Below are 18,654 nucleotides of genomic sequence, written 5' to 3'. Positions count from 1 at the left end.
CTTGGCTCACTGCAACTTCTGCCTCCCAGGTTCAAGCTATTCTCCAGCCTCAGACTCCCGAGTAGCTGGGATTACAGGTACATGCCACCACACCCAGCTAATTTTTGTATTTTTAGTAGAGACGGGGTTTTACTATGTTGGCCAAGCTGGTCCAAACTCCTGAACTCAAGTGACGACCCGCCTTGGCCTCCCAAAGTGCCGGGATTACAGGCATCAGCCACCACACCTGGCCTGAAATTGAAGTAATTTTAACTGAGATACCACACAAGTAAAATATACTTCATGTTACTGATGTCCAAATGGTCGTTGTTTTTGTTTTTTTTTTTGGGGGGGGATTTGAGATGGGGTCTCACCCTGTTGCAGAGGCTGGAGTGCAGTGGTAACTCTGACCTCCCCAGGCTCAGGTGACCCTCCCACCTCAGTTTTTGTATTTTTGGTAGAGATGGAGTTTCGCCATGTTACCCAGGCTAGTCTTGAACTCCTGGGCTCAAGCAATCAGCCCGTCTCAGCCTCCCATAGTGCAGGGATTACAGGTGTCAGCCACCATGTGTGGCCTTAGTTTGGTTTTTATCAATGATTTAGGAAATCTATTAAGAGACTATTTATAGTCGGGTGCAGTGGCTCACACCTGTAATCCTCGCACTTTGGGAAGCTGAGGCGGGCGGATCATCTGAGGTTAGGAGTTCCAGACCAGCCTGGCCAACGTGGTGAAACCCTGTCTCTACTAGAAATACAAAAATTAGCTGGGCATGCTGGCACGTGCCTGTAGTCCCAGCTGGTTGGGAGGATGAGGCAGGAGAATAGCTTGAACCCAGCAGGTGGAAGTTCCAGTGGGCCAAAAGTGTGCCACTGCACTCCAGCCTGGGCAACAGAGCAAGACTCTGTCTCAAAAAAAGAAAAAACAAAAGAGACTACTTACAATATCTAGAACAGAATATTTGAACATATTTTCCACCTTTGGATGGGCTCATATCCAATAAGAATTAGATTAAATGTTATGTCTAAACTTTGAAAGTTGTACTATCCATCTAATTCTGGGTAGAATGCTTGGTTAGCCCAAGTTTATAATCGAGAACTGAGAAAAAGATCAACACAAAGGGATTTGTCTTGTTATAGTGGATGATTGTTTTGTTGGCAGTTTGGTTATGATGACTTCTTAATGTTTTAAGTGGCCATGCTCCTTACCTGTCATTGTGCAGGGTGGCATAACAAAATACTGCATGGCTGTAATGATAGACATTTATTTTCTCGCAGTTCTGGAGGCTGGAAAGACAAAAGTACCAGCATGGTTGGTTTCTGGTGAGGGCTGTCTTCCTGGGTTGTAGATGGCTGTCTTCTCACTGTCTTCACATGGCAGGGAAAGCAAGGAAGCAAGCTGTCTGGCATCTCTTATAAGGGCACTAATCCCTTCATAGGGTCCCTTCCTTGACCTCACTGAAATCTAATTACCTCCCAAAGATATTATCTCCAAATACTATCACATTGGGGATTAGGGCTCTAAGTGTATTTTGAGAGGGGACGCAGTTCATAGTATTAGTCATAAATGACATAAAGGCTCTGGTTAATACACCCATCTGGGTTATTGTGCCTTTCCTTCAAGAGACCCACTGATAGCTACTTGTAGTAGATTATCAGCCCGAATTCATCCATCTATTTCCCATGAAGTACAGATGAGAGAGGACACTGTGAAATACAATATTTTCTATGTTTGATGTTTCATGCCTTATGAAGAAAGTCTTGCTATTTTAGTTGGATTTTATTCCTTAATCTCCACCCCCACTCCCAATTACATGAAGGCATAAGAAAAGGATCTCCCAATTAAATGAAGGCATAAGAAAAGGATCAGGTGGCTGGGCCCGGTGGCTCATGCCTATAATCCCAGCACTTTGGGAGGCCGAGGCGGGCAGATTACGAGGTCAGGAGTTTGAGACCAGCCTGGCCAATATGGTGAAACCCCGTCTTTACTAAAAATACAAAAATTAGCCAGGCGTGGTGGTGGATGCCTGTAATCCCAGCTACTCAGGAGGCTGAGGCAGGAGAATTGCTTGAACCCGGGAGGCAGAGGCTTCAGTGAGCCGAGATCCTGCCACTGCACTCTAGCCTGGGCAACAGAGCGAGACTCCCTCTCAAAAAAAAAAGAAAAAAAAGAAAAAAGGAAAAGGATCAGGTAGTAAATAGAATTGAACAACATCTTTATCCATGTTGGAGATTTTATGTATATTTAAAATGCTCAAAGACAGTCTACATTTCCCTCTATTTTCTTTATTTTGGTTTGATCCTTTTTTTGTTTGAAATCTAAGCAAGGCCTCCCCGCCCCCGCTCCCCACGAGCGCAGCTCTGAGCTCCAGGCTCCTCCAAGGCAGCGCCACTGGTCGTCTCCCTTTAGCTGCCATCAGCCGCCATCATGCTTATCTACCGGGACCTGGTCAGCCATGATTAGGTGTGTTCACGAGATCCGGGAGATACCATACTGGCTGTGCCTGGAAATGGAGGGGAAGATGGTCAGTAGGAGAGAGTGTAACACTGATGACTCGCTCATTGGTGGAAATGCCTCCGCTGAAGGCCCCAAGGGCGAGGGTGCGGAAAGCACAGTAACGGCTGTTGTTGATACTGTCATGAACCGTCACTTTGAGGAAACTAGCTTCACCAGAGAAGCCTACAAGAAATACATCAAAGGTTACGTGAAATCAATCAAAGACAAACTTGAAGAACAGACCAGAAAGAGTAAAACCTTTTATGACAGGGGCTGCAGAACATGTCAAGCACATCCTTAGTAATTTCAATAACGACAAGTTCTGGCCGGGCGTGGTGGCTCACGCCTATAATCCCAGTACTTTGGGAGGCCGAGGCGGGAGGATCACTTGAGCTCAGGAGTTTGAGACCAGCCTTGGCAACATAGTGAGACCCTGTCCCTACCAAAAATACAGAAAATTAGCTGGCTGTGGTTGGTGCACACCTGTAATCCCAGCTACTCGGGAGGCTGAGGTGGGAGAATTGCTGAACCCTGGAGGCGGAGGCTGCAATGAGCTGAGATTACTGCACTCCAGCCTGGGTAACAAAGCAAGACTGTGTCTCAAAACAAAAAGCTACCAGTTCTTTCTGTACTTGGGGAAGCATAAATCCTGGTGGCGTGGTTGCTCTACTGGACTACTGGGGAGGATGGCATGACTCCATATGTGATTTTCTTTGAGGATGATTTAGAAATGGGAAAATGTTAACAAATTTGGCAATTACTTTGGACGTATCACCTGTCATCGTAACTGGCTGCAGCTTGTCATCCACACAACAAGAGGACTTAAGAAAATGGGAATGATGTCATCTTGAGCTCTTCATTTATTTTGACCATGCTTTATTTGGAATAGAGGCAGTGTTTTAAGAAAAGCATGTCATGTAGCTTGTCTAAAAATAAAATGGATTTAAACTAAAAAAATCTAAGCAAAAGAGATAAGGGCATTAGTTGGGGGAGCAGGGACATGTGGTTAAGATGCTTTTTGATAACAGTTTGCATTTTCTACGCTGATAAAAAAAAAAAAAAAGAGAAGAACATTTTCTTTTACCCCATACAGTAGACTATAAGCCCCATACATAATAAGCAAGAGATACAAAAAGGTTTTTGGCCAACATTAATATACATGAAATACTATATTTAGTATACTAATAGGATAACAATTCAGTTTACTACTACTAACAGTGATATACATGAAATAGTCATGTATAGCTCTAATATTCACATATATAATTAAAATCACATTTAAAATTTAAATGACATTACTTTTGAATTTTCCTTTACCCACTCATATAGTTTATGAAACAAATTTATCCAAATAATCAGAGCCAAATTTTGAGTCAGCTGAGTCAATTTTAAGAGTGTATTGCTTTCCATCTTTATTATTTGAAAGACTGTAATATTTATATTCATGGATGGTGCTGTCACTGGACATTTTATCCAAGGCCACAAGTATTCATATAACTCTGCCACAGTTCCTCCATCCCTTCATCCTATAATTGAAAATGGCTTAACATTTATGGATGCGTTTACTACGTGCCAAATACTGTCATAGGTGCCTTACATGTATTAACTCATTTATGCTGAGAAATCTGTGAGATTTGATACCTTATCTCACTTTATTCAGGGAACTAAGTTTCAGAAAGGTCAAATAACTTAGCTATGTGCCCAAAGTCACATAGCTCATGAAAGAAGGCAGAGCCAAGATTCAAAACCAGCTGTGGAGCTCCGGAGTTCTTGCTTTTTTTTTTTTTTTTTTTTGGAGATTTAGTCTTGCTCTGTCACCCAGGCTGGAGTATAGTGGTGCGACCTCGCCTCACTGCAACCTCTGCCTCCTAGGTTCAAGCAATTCTCATGACTCAGCCTCCCAAGCAGCTGGGATTACAGGTGCCCCACCACCATACCTGGCTAATTTTTTTTTTTTTTTTGAGACAGAGTGTCACTCTGTCACCCAGGCTGGAGTGCAGTTGCACAATCTCCGTTCACTGCAACCTCTGCCTTCTGGGTTCAAGCGATTCTCTTGCCTCAGTCTCCTGAGTAGCTGGGATTACAGGCTCCTACCACTATCCCGAACTAATTTTTTTTGTATTTTTAGTAGAGATGGGGTTTCACCATGTTGGCCAGCCTAGTCTTGGACTCCTGACCTCGTGATTCACCTGCCTCGGCCTCCCAAAGTGTTGAGATTACAGGCGTGAGCTACCACACCCGGCCATTATTATTTTTTTTTTTTGTATTTTTAGTAGAGACGGGGTTTCACCATGTTGGCCAGGCTGGTATCGAACTCCTGACCTCAAGCTATCCATCTGCTTCAGACTCCCAAAGTGCTGGGATTACAGGCATGAGCCACTGCGCCCAGCCAGTTCCTGCTTTTAACCACCGTGCTACTCTGCTACGAGAAAATATTGCACTTAAGATGGTGAGATTATTTCCCCTAGGAATAATTGTTAAATTTAATATTAAATTGATTTCCCCCCTTTATTTTAAACCAGTTCTGTTTAAGTGTCTAAAATTCCCACTGGTTATGAGATAATTGTGTCTTCTCCAAATAGTAATTTGTCATCCAAATTAATATAATTGAAAGAGGTTCATAATATAATTTGTACAGACTCAAATATATAACAACTTCCTCTTTTATAAGAATGTTAGAGAAGAGAAAATATAACCTTATATTTTGACATGTATGGTATGTAAGCCAAATCAATTTGTGACGATTTGATGGGATAGTTGTACTATTTCTGAAACAACTGCTGGTCACTAGGCATTGTACTAGGCTGTTGACATATTACCTAGAGTTATTTTCTCTGAAACACTCCATAAGGAGAGTAGTATTCTAGTTTTGTAGATGAATCAATTCAGGCTCAGATAATATGAGAAACTTGTCCAGCACAATATAGAGCCTGGGGCAGTAGAGTTGAGATTCAACCTTTCTGGAGCCATCGCTAAAGCTTCTGTTCTGTGGATGCCACCATGTGGCCTCACTGGGCATACAGAACTAGGTTCAGAAGCCCCTGACTTGGAGCACGTGGCCACTGCATCGCCCCTGTCAGCTGGCTCCTACAGTCCTTCCCGCTTCCTTTCGTTTCTCTGTTTTCTTGCCGAGTCTGGCAGGACTTTTGGCTGCAAACAACAGAAATTCCTGTAGCTAGTTTAAGCAGAAAGGGATGTGTTAAAGGTTGTTGGTTAGGTGGTTCGCAGAAGTTCTGGGAAGAACCAAGAATCAGGCTTGGATGTGATGGAGCCAGGAAAAGAGCCAGACCACACCACGGGTCTGTTCTAGCATGCTGCCTCCGCTGGCTGCTGAGTCCCCAGGAGCTGAGGGAATGAATGCCAGGACTGCGCTTCTCTTCTGCCGTGCTCCTCAGAAAGCCTGGATCACAATGGGTGACCCTTGCCACCTCTGTCACTCACGCTGCATCCAGGTTATACTGGGATGCTTCTGATTGGTGGAAATAAGCTCACATGCCTGCACTCTGGCTGCAACAGGATATGGTCGTTTCACATTTTCTGCTAAATGGGGATTGAGCGAATGAGTCTACAGTGTCTGCTGTGCTTAATCCACCCTGGTCCCGGCCCCAGCCCCAGCCTCGGCTCTACTACACAAAGACCAGACAGTGTCTTAGTCCATTTGGTCTACTATAACAAATACCGTAAATGAGATGGCTTATAAGTAACAAACTTAGTTCCCATAGTCTAGAGGCTGGGAAGTCCAAGATCCAGGTGTTAGCTTATTCAGTGTCTGGTGAGGGTCTGCTTTCTGGTTCATAGATGGTACCTTCTTGCTGGATCTTCATATGGTGGAAGAGGCCAGGAAGTTCTCTAGGGTCTCTTTCATAAGGACACTAATCCCACTCATGAGCGTTCCTCCTTTATGACCTTATCACTTCCCAAAGGCCCCACCTCCTAATATCGTACCTTGGAGGCCGAGGTGGGCCTCCCAAAATTTGTATGCTAAAATCCTAACCCCGAAGAGGGTTCCTCCAATTTTGGAGGAACACAAAGATTCAGACCATAACAGATGGGTATCTCATTTGTGCCTCATTCTCTAGTGCTTTGGTGGATACAGACTGAATTGATTGACATTTCTGTGCTTGTCTAAGTGTAGCCAAACCCCACAATTGACACGCTAGAGAAGGTTCGCCTTGTTCTATTTCTTCTCCTGTAGCCGATATGGCTAACAGTGGGACTAACATGAGGGTCCAAAGTGAAAAAACTGCTCAACCACTCAGAGGAAACCCACTCCATGGAGGTGTCTCTCTAGCATGATGGTACTTTCTGAAATTACGTTTTGTTTTAGTGGAGGAAGCCCTTCTTCTGAAGTCTGGTATACTATTTGGAGTTCATAGGGTGAGGAACATAACCTTCCATTCCCACGTTTCTCTCTGAAGTTCAGGCTTTCATCTGCTGGGTCCCACATGCTGAGTGCAAGGATAACAAATGTACCCAGTGAACAAAAGTTTAGTGTCTTTTTTTATATGAAAAACATTGCATCCTTCTTTTAGGGTACAGGTTTTCAGTTGCCTTTGAGAAAAGCATCACACTTAGGCCCACGATCTGAAAATAAGGAGACTTGAAGAAAATACTGTTGATTAGAAGAATAGTATCAGGTCAGATGTGGTGGCTCATGCTTGTAATCCCAGCACTTTGGAAGGCTGAGGCAGGTGGATTGCTTGAGGTCAGGAGTTCAAGACCAGCCTGGCCAATATGGCAAAACCCTGGGCGTGGTGGCACATGCCTGTAGTCCCAGCCACTCAGGAGGCTGAGGCACAACAATTGCTTGAACCTGGGAGGCAGAGGTTGCAGTGAGCTGAGATCATGCCCCTGCACTCCAGCCTGGATGACAGAGTGAAACTTCCTTGGGGGAAAAAAAAAATGTATCAAGGGGAAAGAAACACAAAGCTAAGATTTAGCCCATGGTTTGCATTACTAACTGAGGACTTTAGGCAAATTGAATTCATATCTCTGATTAATTATCTAGTTTGTACAATTGAAAAATACAAAAGCTAAGACCCTAAGAGTTACTATAAGAAATGTACAAACTCTGGATGCAGTGTCTGATTCATACTATTATAATGTTAACTTCTGGGCATTTCTAGAAACCATGAACCTACTGGGTGGGGCCGTTCCCCATGGCTCTTGCTGCCAGTGTGAGTTTCTGTCTTTCTTAGTTTGATAATCACATGGGTAGTTGACATCATCAGGTGAATAAGCAGGTCAAAGTTGCAGGGGGAAAAACCAAATCTGTTTCTTTAACACCATTGTTCACTATGGCTAGGGTTTAGAGCTTACACAATATTAGAAGTAGAGTCGTGAAGGATTTTAGTTTGCATTTTTCTGGTAATCTTGAAGTCTTGATTTTGCCAGAGGCTTGCAATTTATGTATTAATTTTCCTTCAAGGTTCATTTAGCAGCAAGCAGAGGAACATTTGCATTTTAATTGTGTCATTCTCCAACCTCTCCCTTACCCCCAGCACACACTCTCTACTGCTAAAAGCTAGAGCCAGATGTCACTCCCTGCCTCTGGGTGACAGGAATGTCAGTGTCTGTAACTCTTCAGTGGCTACCAACCCAACCACAGTGTGCCCCAATGAACTTTTCCAGTGCCACGTGATCCCAGAATTAAACAGCTAATGAAATTCTCTGCTCAAGTGGCACATGCCTACACGGCTCCAAAACATTAAAACTTGGAGGTTTTTTCAAAATTAGAATGACTAAATAAAGTTTATTGCATTGTCATTCCAGTAAGTCATACTCAATATTCTGATCCTGGCCGGGCGCGGTGGCTCACGCCCGTAATCCCACTACTTTGGGGGGCTGAGGCGGGTGGATCACGAGGTCAGGAGTTCAAGACCAGCCTGGCCAAGATGGTGAAACCCCGTCTCTACTAAAAATACAAAAATTAGCTGGGCATGGTGGTGGGCACCTTAATCTCAGCTACTCAGGAGGCTGAGGCAGAGAATTGCTTGAACCCAGGAGGCGGAGGTTGCAGTGAGCCGAGATTGCACCACTGCACTCCAGCCTGGGGGACAGAGTGAGACTCCATCTCAAAAAAAAAAAAAATTCTGACCCTAACACAGGGATCTCATTTTGAAAAGGAAAAATTTAGGAGTAGGTGGAACATGTCTCAGAGGACAACTTTGAAACTTTCAGAGGACAGATGTCAATGTGAGAAAGGGTACCCCAATGAAATCTGGTGCCATTGCTAATGCCATTTTCTTAGATGATGAAACGGAGACAATAATTCAATGACAAAGACTGTTTTTGTTCCAGGTGGTGTTCTATTGAAATTGAGGCTATGCTGTGTATAGGACCACTTCTTAACACAGAATTGACATAGAAAGCTGGTGAAGCAAACCTAAATTCAGGCTTAGCAGCCTCAGTAATTCTGACATGTGCTCATACAGGAGTGGAGGTAGCATGAAATATTTACAGTGAGCCTGGCGGGGATTAATGTATACAGAGGTTAAGTTCAGCAAAATGTAGGGGGTGGGGAAAGCCTGAAGTGGTGAAAATATGTACCTAGTTGTCCCTGTGAGAGGGGCAAAGTTTTAGAGTTGAATTCCTATTTCTTTTAGAAGCTGTAGGGGGTCTTCATTGGATACCATTACTTTCTAAACAACAGAGAGGATGTTGGGTGTTTCCAGAACTGTGCAATGCTGCAAAGGAATACTGGGACCAGATGCCACCTACACTCCTGATGCCTACTTTCCAATTGGAGAAGCATCCCTCACTTGAAATCCCCACGTGTTATTAGATTGCTGCTGTGACATCCAGGCAAAAAAATGATGAGCCTGTGGCATCTACACTTGGCCCTTTCTATCAGATTCAGCCTCGTGGCCCTCAGATTCTGCTGATTCCGCAGTTAACCAGTTATGGACCTTCTGTGCTAGGGGGTGTTCTCCACAGAGACAGCAAACCCTGAGGCCAGGAGTCTCCTCTATTCCTTGCTACTTGTCCTCTGGGCTCTTGACTAAAAGAACCGTCTTTGTCTTGCATCCAGACATTTTAGCCTAGACGCAGGCAAACTCTCTGGGAAAGCCCTGCTGTGCCCCCAGGAGAAGGGCATTTCTGGGTTTGGGAGAGAACACCCTGAAGGCGGGCAAGCTTACCGTTTGCTCTATATACAGGCCAGTGAGTTGCAAAGACCCAGGGCCCAGGGTGTGGGAGAAGGGAATTCCGATTTGTGTGTGTGTGTGAATTTTTTTTCAAACACTTACTCTTCGTAAAGACAGATATTACTCCTTTCAGGTCTGTTTTTGAAAAACAGATGAAAGGACCAGTGGTATGCACACAGGTTAATATCCACTGGGCCTTTCTATCTGAGCCCAGTCCTGATTTCATTCTGTCCATGGGGAAAACTTCCCTTTTACAGTGCACCTACAGATCGGAGCTTTGTTCTGAAATCTTTTATTCGGAGCCTTTTGTTTTTAAGAATTTATTGGAGATTGGCTTGGCAGGGACTCCAAGTGTCAGCTTATATGTGTGTTGGGGGGACAGTGGGAGAGAGAATGTTGGATAGGGGCCCCATATGTGTTCCTGATGATTGTAGGTGCTCATAAAGTCTAAAGACTGAATCTGTGGAAGGTAAACAACTGATTTTTGTTTTTTTGTTTTGCTTTTAATGCTGGAATTTATTTTTCCATCTTGTTTTTTCTCCTGGACATTTTCTGGCTGCAGAACACTGTGTTTACAAAATAAAAAGCCTTCATCATTAGTCCATCCTGGAGTAAGGCATTGGTGTCTGTGTTGGTGGCTTTGGTTGCCCTGCCCGGAGCAGGCTCGTCTCCTTCAGTGTCATTCAGAGACAGTTGGCTGTATCCAAGGGTTGGCTTCCCTACTTCAGTTGCATTTGCGTAGAGCAGGCTCAACCCCTCTGGGGAAGGTGCCTTTGTGTACTCACAGTCAGGTGTAGAGGCCTGGTTCTACTCCCACTGGGTCCCCGATTGCCCTTGAGCAAGGGTTGAATGACAATGCCTGTTCATCTTTTTGTTGCCTCATACCCAGAGCGCTGGCTGTCCCAGCCCAGCAAGTGAGGCCAGATGAACTAGGTGTGGTGTTCTTGCGCCTTCTGGTACCTTCTGATGTCCCAATTCAGGTGCATCTATTTTTAGATTGGGCTTGCCCTGGCTCGAGTGTCAGTTTTGCAAGACTGTGACCTTGCACGTGTTCAGCTGTTTTCTTCACGGATCCCTGGGTGTTCCCTGATTCTCTTTGGAGGCCTTGTGCTCTGCATAGAACCAGTGCAAAACCCCCTTGCTTAGCTGTTCCTGGGCAAGGGCATTTCATCTGGCTAGAGATAAAAATTAGTGTCCAGATGCCTGGGGAAGGGAGGGGACTTACAGGCTTGATGGGACAGTTCACTTGAGTGAGTGTGAGCCTCCTACCAGCATCCATCTGGTTTTAGTGAGAGCCCTGTGCTAACCGTCATCATGACAGGCCCAGTTTGTGTGAAACTGTTTATAAACTCCATAAAACCATGTGCAAATGTGGGGAACTTAGGCTGGCAAGAGTGGAAGGAGGTCGATGAGGGACAGGCACTACCTCTTAAACAAGGGTGGGGACACAGTATCTTGCCACACAAGATGGAGGAAACCAGATGGAGCTGGCAAGGAAAACAGGGTGAGCCAGTTGAAGGGTTTAGTGGCCACGTTCAGGAGTTTGCACTGGATCCAGAAAACCCTTGGGAGCCACAGTAGTGGGACGATTATTGCATCTGACACTTGTCAGGTAGAGAATATTGTAAACTTGTGGCCAAGGAGAGTTAAGAAGGAAATAAAAAGTGAGATCTGGATGGGTGCACTGGCTCATGTCTATAATCTCAGCACTTCGGGAGGCCAAGGTGGGAGGATTGCTTGAGGCCAGCCTGGGCAACATGGCGAAACCCTGTCGCTACAAAAGATACAAAACTTACCCTGGCATGGGTGCCTGCAGTCCCAGCTACTGAGGAGGCTGAGGCAGGATCATCACTTGAGCCCAGGAGGTTGAGGCTGCAGTGAGCCATGTTCACACCACTGCACTCCAGCTTGGGTGACAGAGTGAGACCCTTTCTCAAAAATAAACATTAAATATCCCTTTCCACTGAAGGTTGTATAGAAATAAAGAAATTCTGGAAGGATTTCCCAAGAGCTCAGAGTAGAGGTGCCTGTGAGACTTGTATTCGTCTGTTCTCACACTGCTCTAAAGACATACCTGAAGCTGGGTAATTTATAAAGAAAAGAGGTTTAATTGGCCCACAGTTCCGCAGGCTGTACAGGCTTCTGCTTTTTTTATTTTTATTTTTTATTTTTATTTTTTAGAGACAGAGACTCGCTCTGTCGCCCAGGCTGGAGTACAATGGCGCGATCTTGGCTCACTGCAGCCCTGCCTCCCAGGTTCAATCAATTCTGTCTCAGCCTCCCGAGTAGATGGGACTACAGGCGTGTGCCCCCACACCCAGCTAATTTTGTATTTTTAGTAGAGATGGAGTTTCACCAAGTTGGCCAGGCTGGTCTCAAACTCGTGACCTCAGGCGAGCCACCATGCCCGGCCAGGCTCCTGCTTCTGGGGAGGCCTCAGGAAACTTATAGTCATGGCAGAAGGTGAAGGGGAGCAGGCACATCTTAAATGGCCAGAACAGGAGCCAGAGAGCAAAGGGAGAGGTGCCTCACACTTTTAAACAACCAGATTTCATGAGAACTCACTATCATGATAACAGCAAGGGGGAGATCCACCCCCATGATCCTGCCACCTCCCACAGGTCCCTCCTCCAACAATGGGGATTAAAATTTACATAAGATTTGGCAGGGACACAAATCCAAACCATATCAAGACTGAAGAGGAGTCCCTTGGGGAAAGGAAAGGCACTGAGCTGGGTGAAAGGTCACTGGCATGTTCCTTTGGAAATGTCAATTCCTTACATATGACACAGAACCAACGAGGGTGAACAGAGTTCCTGGGATTGAAAAGTGAAGATAGAGAAAGAACCATCTGGAAATCATTCATGGGCATCATTTTGGGCATTTCAGAATTCTCCTTTGAGGTTTATTACAGTCAGCAAATGGAAAGGACAGAAAAGATGCCTGGGGTTCTGACTGTCTCAGGGATAACCTTTCTTTTTAAATAGTATGGTTAATCATGCCAGTTTAAGCTTGTCTTTTGATTTTTAGGGTAGCCTTAATCATTACAATTCTTTTGTCTTCCGTTAGACTTGGCTCATCCCTAACCAGGAAATAATTTGGAAAATAAAAAGATGAAGCTTCTAGTGCTCTTGAGGAGGAAAGTGCAGTTCCCTTCTGAGTGGACGCCCAAGATCTCGTTGATGGCACCGGCACTTAGCCAGCAAGATGATCAGGAGGCTTTTCTGTGCTACTCCAAGAGTGGGTGTTTTGCGTAGCTTTTCCAGGGGAATCCTGGGTGGCATGTGGTTCCCGGCTTCCTCCTCTTGTCAAGTAACTGGTGGCCTGATTGGAGCTGGCAGCCCCTTTGGGAACCGCTGAGTGCTGACTTCTGAGTCTTTTAACACAGCTGTGCACTGAGCTCTCTGTTTTCATTTCCCACTTTCCCCTTTGTCACTTTCAATTAAACCAGGACAAGCTATGTATAATTTGGTTAGTGATGTAAATAAGCCAAAACAGCAGAAAGATTGAAATGCGAAGAAACTGATGGAGGACTGAGTAGGTTTCACTGGAGAGTCACTGTAACCACAGCTTGACAGATGCCTACTGTGGCCGGCACTGAGATGATCTAAAGCACTGTCTCTTGATTTTAGCAAAACCTCTGCAGCTACATCGCACATTTTCATATGAGGAAACTGAGGCATTGAAACATTTAGTTATTATTCATATGGCTAGTGAGCAGGAATGCTAAGTTTAGCCCCATAATTGTTTAACTCAAGCTCATCGTCTTTTTTTTTTTTTTTTTTTTTTGAGACAGAGTCTTGACTAGGCTGGAGTGCGGCGGTATGATCTTGGCTCACTGCACCCTCTGTGTCCCGGGTTCAAGCAATTCTCCTGCCTCAGCCTCCCTAGTAGCTGGGATTACAGGCACACCTCACCACACTCAGCTAATTTTTGTATTTTTGGTAGAGACAGGATTTCACCATGTTGGCCCGGCTGGTCTCGAACTCCTGACCTCAGGTGATCTGCCTGCCTCAGCTTCCCAAAGTGCTGGGATTCAGGCGTGAGCCACAGCGCCCGGCCGTCTCTCTCTTAAGACTTAAATTTTTTAGAGCAGTTTTAAGTTCACAGCAAAATTGATAAAGAAAAAAAAGGAAAAAGAAAAGGCCAGGTACGGTGGCTCACACCTGTAATCTGGGTTATAGGGGAGAATGAGACAGGAAGATCACTTGAGGCCAGGAATTTGAGACCAGCCTGGGAAGTATAGTAAAACCCGTCTCTAAAAAACAATTTTTTTTTTTTTTATGAACCAGGCGTAGTGGTGTGTGCCTATAGTCTCAGCTGCCTGGGAGGATGAGGCAGGAGGACTGCTTGAGCCAAGGTCTTTGAGGCTGCAGTGAGCTATGACTGTGCCACTGCATTCTGGCCTGGGTGACAGAGCAAGACCCAGCCTTTTTAAGTTTTTTTCTGGCCAGGGGCTTTGGGAGGCTAAAGTGGGTGGCCTTCTTGAGCTCAGGAGTTCGAGACCAGCGTGGGCAACATGACAAAACCACGTCTCTACCAGAAATACAAAAGTTAGCCAGTCATAGTGGCATGCACCTATAATCCCAGCTACTCGGGGGGCTAAGGTGGGAGAATTGCTGGATCCCAGGAAGTTGAGGCTACAGTGAGCTATGAGTGCGCCACTGCACTCCAGCCTTGGTAACAGAGCGAGACCCGGTTTCAAAAATAAATAAAAATAAATAAATAATTTTTTCTGAGCAAAAGTTAGAGATTTCCTATATATCTCCTTTCCCCACACATGTACAGCCTCCCGCATGATCAGTGGCCCCCACTGGAGTGGTGCATTTGTTAAAATTGATGAACCTCCATTGACATCTTATAATCACCCAATGTCCACAGTGTATATTAGGGTTCACTCTTGGTGTTATACATTAAAAAAAAAAAAAAATAAGTCCAGGCATGGTGGCTCACACCTGTAATCTGGGCTGTAGGGGAGACTGAGACAGGAAGATCACTTGAGGCCAGGAATTTGAGACCAGCCTGGGAAATATAGTAAAACCTGTCTCTAAAAAACAATTTTTTTAAATGAACCAGGCGTGGTGGTGTGTATGATGACACACCAAATGTATAATGTCATGTATCCATCATTATCATACAGAGAAGTTTCACTGCCCTAAAAATCCTCTGTGCCCATTTTTCCCTTTTTCCCTCCAACACTTGGCACCCAGGGATCTTTTTACTGTCTCCATAATTTTGCCATTTCCAGAATGTCATATCGTTGGAATCATATCACAGATAGCCCCTTCAGATTGGCTGCTTTCACTTAGTAACATGCCCTTAAGTTTCCTTCATGTCTTCGTTCCTTGGTAGCTCATTTCTTTTTCAGTGCCATGTAATACTCCATTGTCTGCGTGTGCTGCGGTTTATCTAGTCACTTACTCAAGGACATCTTGGTCATTTCCAAGTTTTGGCAATTACGAATGAAGCTGCTGTAAACATCTGTATGCTCACTGTCTTTTCACAAAACATTCTGTCCCCCTTAAGAGGTTTCATGGAGGACTCGCTTAGATCCTCTGTGACAAACGGGACATAGTCAAAGCCTGGTGCCAGAGAAGAAAGAACATAGGATTTGTTATCAGGCAGACCTGATTTGGTTGGGAGTTTGAATCCCAACTCTCCTCCATCTGTGATTTAAAATCCTCAATATTCTCTGCCATTAATGTACAGTGCTCTATGAAGCATTTAGCCTTCTGTGGGCACGCTGAAATTGATGTGTGAACTATGCTCAAATGATTATACAGCTAAAAATAATTTTGAAGCTCTTAAGGCCGGGTGCAGTGGCTCACGCCTGTAATCCCAGCACTTTGGGAGGCCAAGGCAAGTGGATCACTTGAGCTTAGGAGTTCGAGACCAGCCTGGGCAGCATAGTGAAACGCTGTCTCTCCCAAAAATACAAAAAAAAAAAAAAATTAGCTGGGTGTGTTGGTCTGCCCCTGTGGTCCCGGGTACTCAGGAGGCTGAGGCAGGAGGATCGCTTGAGCTTGTGAGGCAGAGGTTGCAGTGAACCGAGATTGTGCCACTGCACTCCCACCTGGGTGACAGAGTGAGACTCCATCTCAAAAAAAAATTTTTTTTCGAAGCCCTTGAGCCGAATATCTTTTCTTACAGAGTCTGATATTCTTGCTACTTACTTAGATTATGAAGGCTTTTTGCAAACTTTTTTCCATAGGTCATAGAAAATTTAAGCTTTAGTTGGTCAATGCTGGGAGGATTACACTTTCTTAGTTAAATACAAACCAGAGAGGCTTTGCCCTAGTGCCCGCCCTCCTCTGAGGTACTAGAAGTACTAGAAGTTCCACACTTTGGCTGTTGTTCTTACTGCCAGAATTTGCATTGTTACAGGCCAGCCAGGCACATTCTTGTGTCTTTTGTTTTCACACTGTTTTAGATAGAGTTTAAGACCTGGAAGTCACCATTGCCTGATTCCCATGGGAAATCTCCTCCAATTATTTAGAGAAAATTCTTCTTGTGGGAAAAAAGGGGGAAACAAATAACTGATTGTTCAGAGGCTCATAGAAAGAAATTTCCATATATGACCCAACTTCCTTGCCAATGTTTCGGAAAGCTGTGGTTTTGTGAGTCAAGTTCCTACTACCACAGAATGGATGTGATTCCAAGAGAGGATTCTTCATGGTAAAGATGAGAAATACCTGGAAAGTACAGCTCTGAGCCCAAACATGTCATTGAGCCTAATGTGGTTTTTGATAGATTTCTTCCTCCACAGGCTACGCTCTTACTCTTCCCCACTTGAATAAGAAAGACTTACATATATATATTTTTTATCATAATGGAGACTTAGTAAGCTTAAGGGTCTGTTTTTTGTTTTTGTTTTGTCTTCAAGAGGAATTATTTTGAGATCTGGAAATTACACCCTGAATGCAGTAAATTTTTAAAACTGAGCATCACTGGGAACTAAATGTTGCTACTGTTAAGCTTACGGAAGAGCAGACGGAGACGAGGAAGGAAGGGATTTGACTAGCCTCGGAAACTACTCTGAAAGACACACCTTTCCAATTTAAAGAAGCTTCACTAGCCTTTGGTTTTGTTTTGTTTTTTTGAGATGGAGTCTTACTCTGTCTACCAGGCTGGAGGGCAGTGGCTTGATCTGGGCTTGCTGTAACCTCCGCCTCCCGGGCTCAAGTGATTCTCCTGCCTCAGCCTCCTGAGTAGCTGGAACCGCAGGCATGCACCTCCAGGCCCAGCCGATTTTTGTATTTTTAGTTAGACATGGGATTTTACCATGTTGGCCAGGCTGGTCTTGAACTCCTGACCTCTAGTGAGTGATCCACCCACCTTGACCTCCCAAAGTGCTGGGGTTACAGGCGTGAGCCACCATGCCCAGCTCTTCACTAGCCCTTCTAAAATGTGCTTGCAGGCCGGGCGTAGTGGCTCATGCCTGTAATCCCAGCACTTTGGGAGGCCGAGGCGGGTGGATCACCTGAGGTCAGGAGTTCCAGACCAGCCTGGCCAACATGGTGAAACCCCCGTCTCCACTAAAAATACAAAAAATTAGCCAGGCTTGGTGGTGGGCACCTGTAATCCCAGCTACTTAGGAGGCAGAGGTTGCAGTGAGCTGAGATCGTGCCATTGCACTCCAGCCTGGGCAACAAGAGTGAAACTCCATCTCAAAAAATAAATAAATATATAAGTAAAAATAAAAATAACTTTTCCATTTTGGATTCCCAATGCGGTCGTTGCTGTAAGGGGTCCTCCCTGCGCCACACAGCCGTCGCCATGGTGAAGCTGAGCAAAGAGGCCAAGCAGAGACTTGCAGCAGCTCTTCAACAGGGGCCAGTTTGCCATCCGCTGGGGCTTTATCCCTCTTGTGATTTACCTGGGATTTAAGAGGGGTGCAGATCCTGGAATGTCTGAACCAACTGTTTTGAGCCTACTTTGGGGATAAAGGATTATTTGGTCTTCTGGATTTGGAGGCAATCAGCGGACAGCATGGAAGATGTGTGCTCTGGCTCGGATAAGAGATGGGACATCTTTCAGTCACTAGTTGGATGGCACAAGGCTCTTCACAGATGAACCTGTAGCAGAGTGGAACTTGTACTAACATATGATAGAATGTATCAGAATAAATGTTTTTAACAATGTTAAAAAAATAAAAATACAATACACTTGCAGATAAGTCACAGTGGCATGGGGTATTTGTTGAATGCACACTCTGTACAGGTGCCTGGAGAAGCACAACATCAGTGACTGCCCTTGACCACTTCAGCACACTGGTGAGAGCTAAGCTTCAAGCTTATTCCCCTGTTGAATGAGAAGAACACCAGAGTCGTGTCTCCTGCTTCTGACCTACCTGGGCTGCACCTCCACACTCGGTGGCATTAAGATGCACCACACTCAGGGAAGTCATTAGGGAGGAAATGGCCACATCGCCTTTAGTTTCTGAAAACCAAATGAATGGCAGTGCTTTCACTGACAGTGACAGTTCAGTGCAGTAAACATAAAATACAAAGAGTTGGAGCTTCCAAACTCTCCCCACAGTTCCAAGCTCTCCCCACAGTTCCAAGCTCTCCCCACAGTCTTAGTGGAATTGCGATGGGCCTTTGGTCTGCTGGTCCAGTTCATGTGCTCTGCGTAGCATGGGCAGCAGTCTGAGCCCAAACCCACTTGGCTGCCGTCCTTCCCAGAATGCCTGTTCCACAAGCCTGCCATTTGGCTTGTTCTCCCTGCTGTGCGGTGCCAATTAGGTGGACTGAGCTAGAATGCAATTGTCTCCAGGTACAGCTACTGTGAGGAGTAGCCCACTTTCCTTTTGTCCATGATGGGGAGAAGCTTGGAACTTGGGCCAATGTCAAGAGCAAGAAACCAGCTTTGAGGCTTTCCTGAAGACCTACTTCTTCTGAAAAATCGCTCCTGATTCCCCCAGCCCATGATGATAGGTCCCTGTGGAAACGCTGGAGTCCTCACTGCCTTTATCCATCGCTTCACGTTTGGCGTGTGTTGCCTTGTAGTGGTGGGAATCTTTTCATCTGGACAGTC

The 18,654-nt window shown here is 45.1% G+C and overlaps 2 protein-coding genes and 1 pseudogene across 5 annotated transcripts in view; all 3 read left to right on the top strand.

The window, feature by feature from the left end:
- The window catches only part of PDZD2 (PDZ domain containing 2), a 483,697-nt gene that overhangs the window by 276,063 nt on the left and 188,980 nt on the right, over positions 1 to 18,654 (top strand). The window lies entirely within an intron of this gene.
- LOC129465068 (translationally-controlled tumor protein-like) lies at positions 2,308 to 3,430 on the top strand (annotated as a pseudogene).
- LOC129464452 (mitochondrial import receptor subunit TOM7 homolog) lies at positions 17,380 to 17,779 on the top strand. The gene is given in 2 exon segments (XM_055245697.2): positions 17,380 to 17,427; positions 17,429 to 17,779. Coding segments are annotated over 2 exon segments (168 nt in total). The 5' UTR covers positions 17,380 to 17,394; the 3' UTR covers positions 17,564 to 17,779.

Source organism: Symphalangus syndactylus, chromosome 16, assembly GCF_028878055.3.
Source record: "Symphalangus syndactylus isolate Jambi chromosome 16, NHGRI_mSymSyn1-v2.1_pri, whole genome shotgun sequence".
In the NCBI taxonomy this organism is placed as follows: domain Eukaryota; kingdom Metazoa; phylum Chordata; class Mammalia; order Primates; family Hylobatidae; genus Symphalangus; species Symphalangus syndactylus.
The sequence above is the reverse complement of the archived record's forward strand: the minus strand, read 5'-3'. Positions and strand labels throughout refer to the sequence as shown.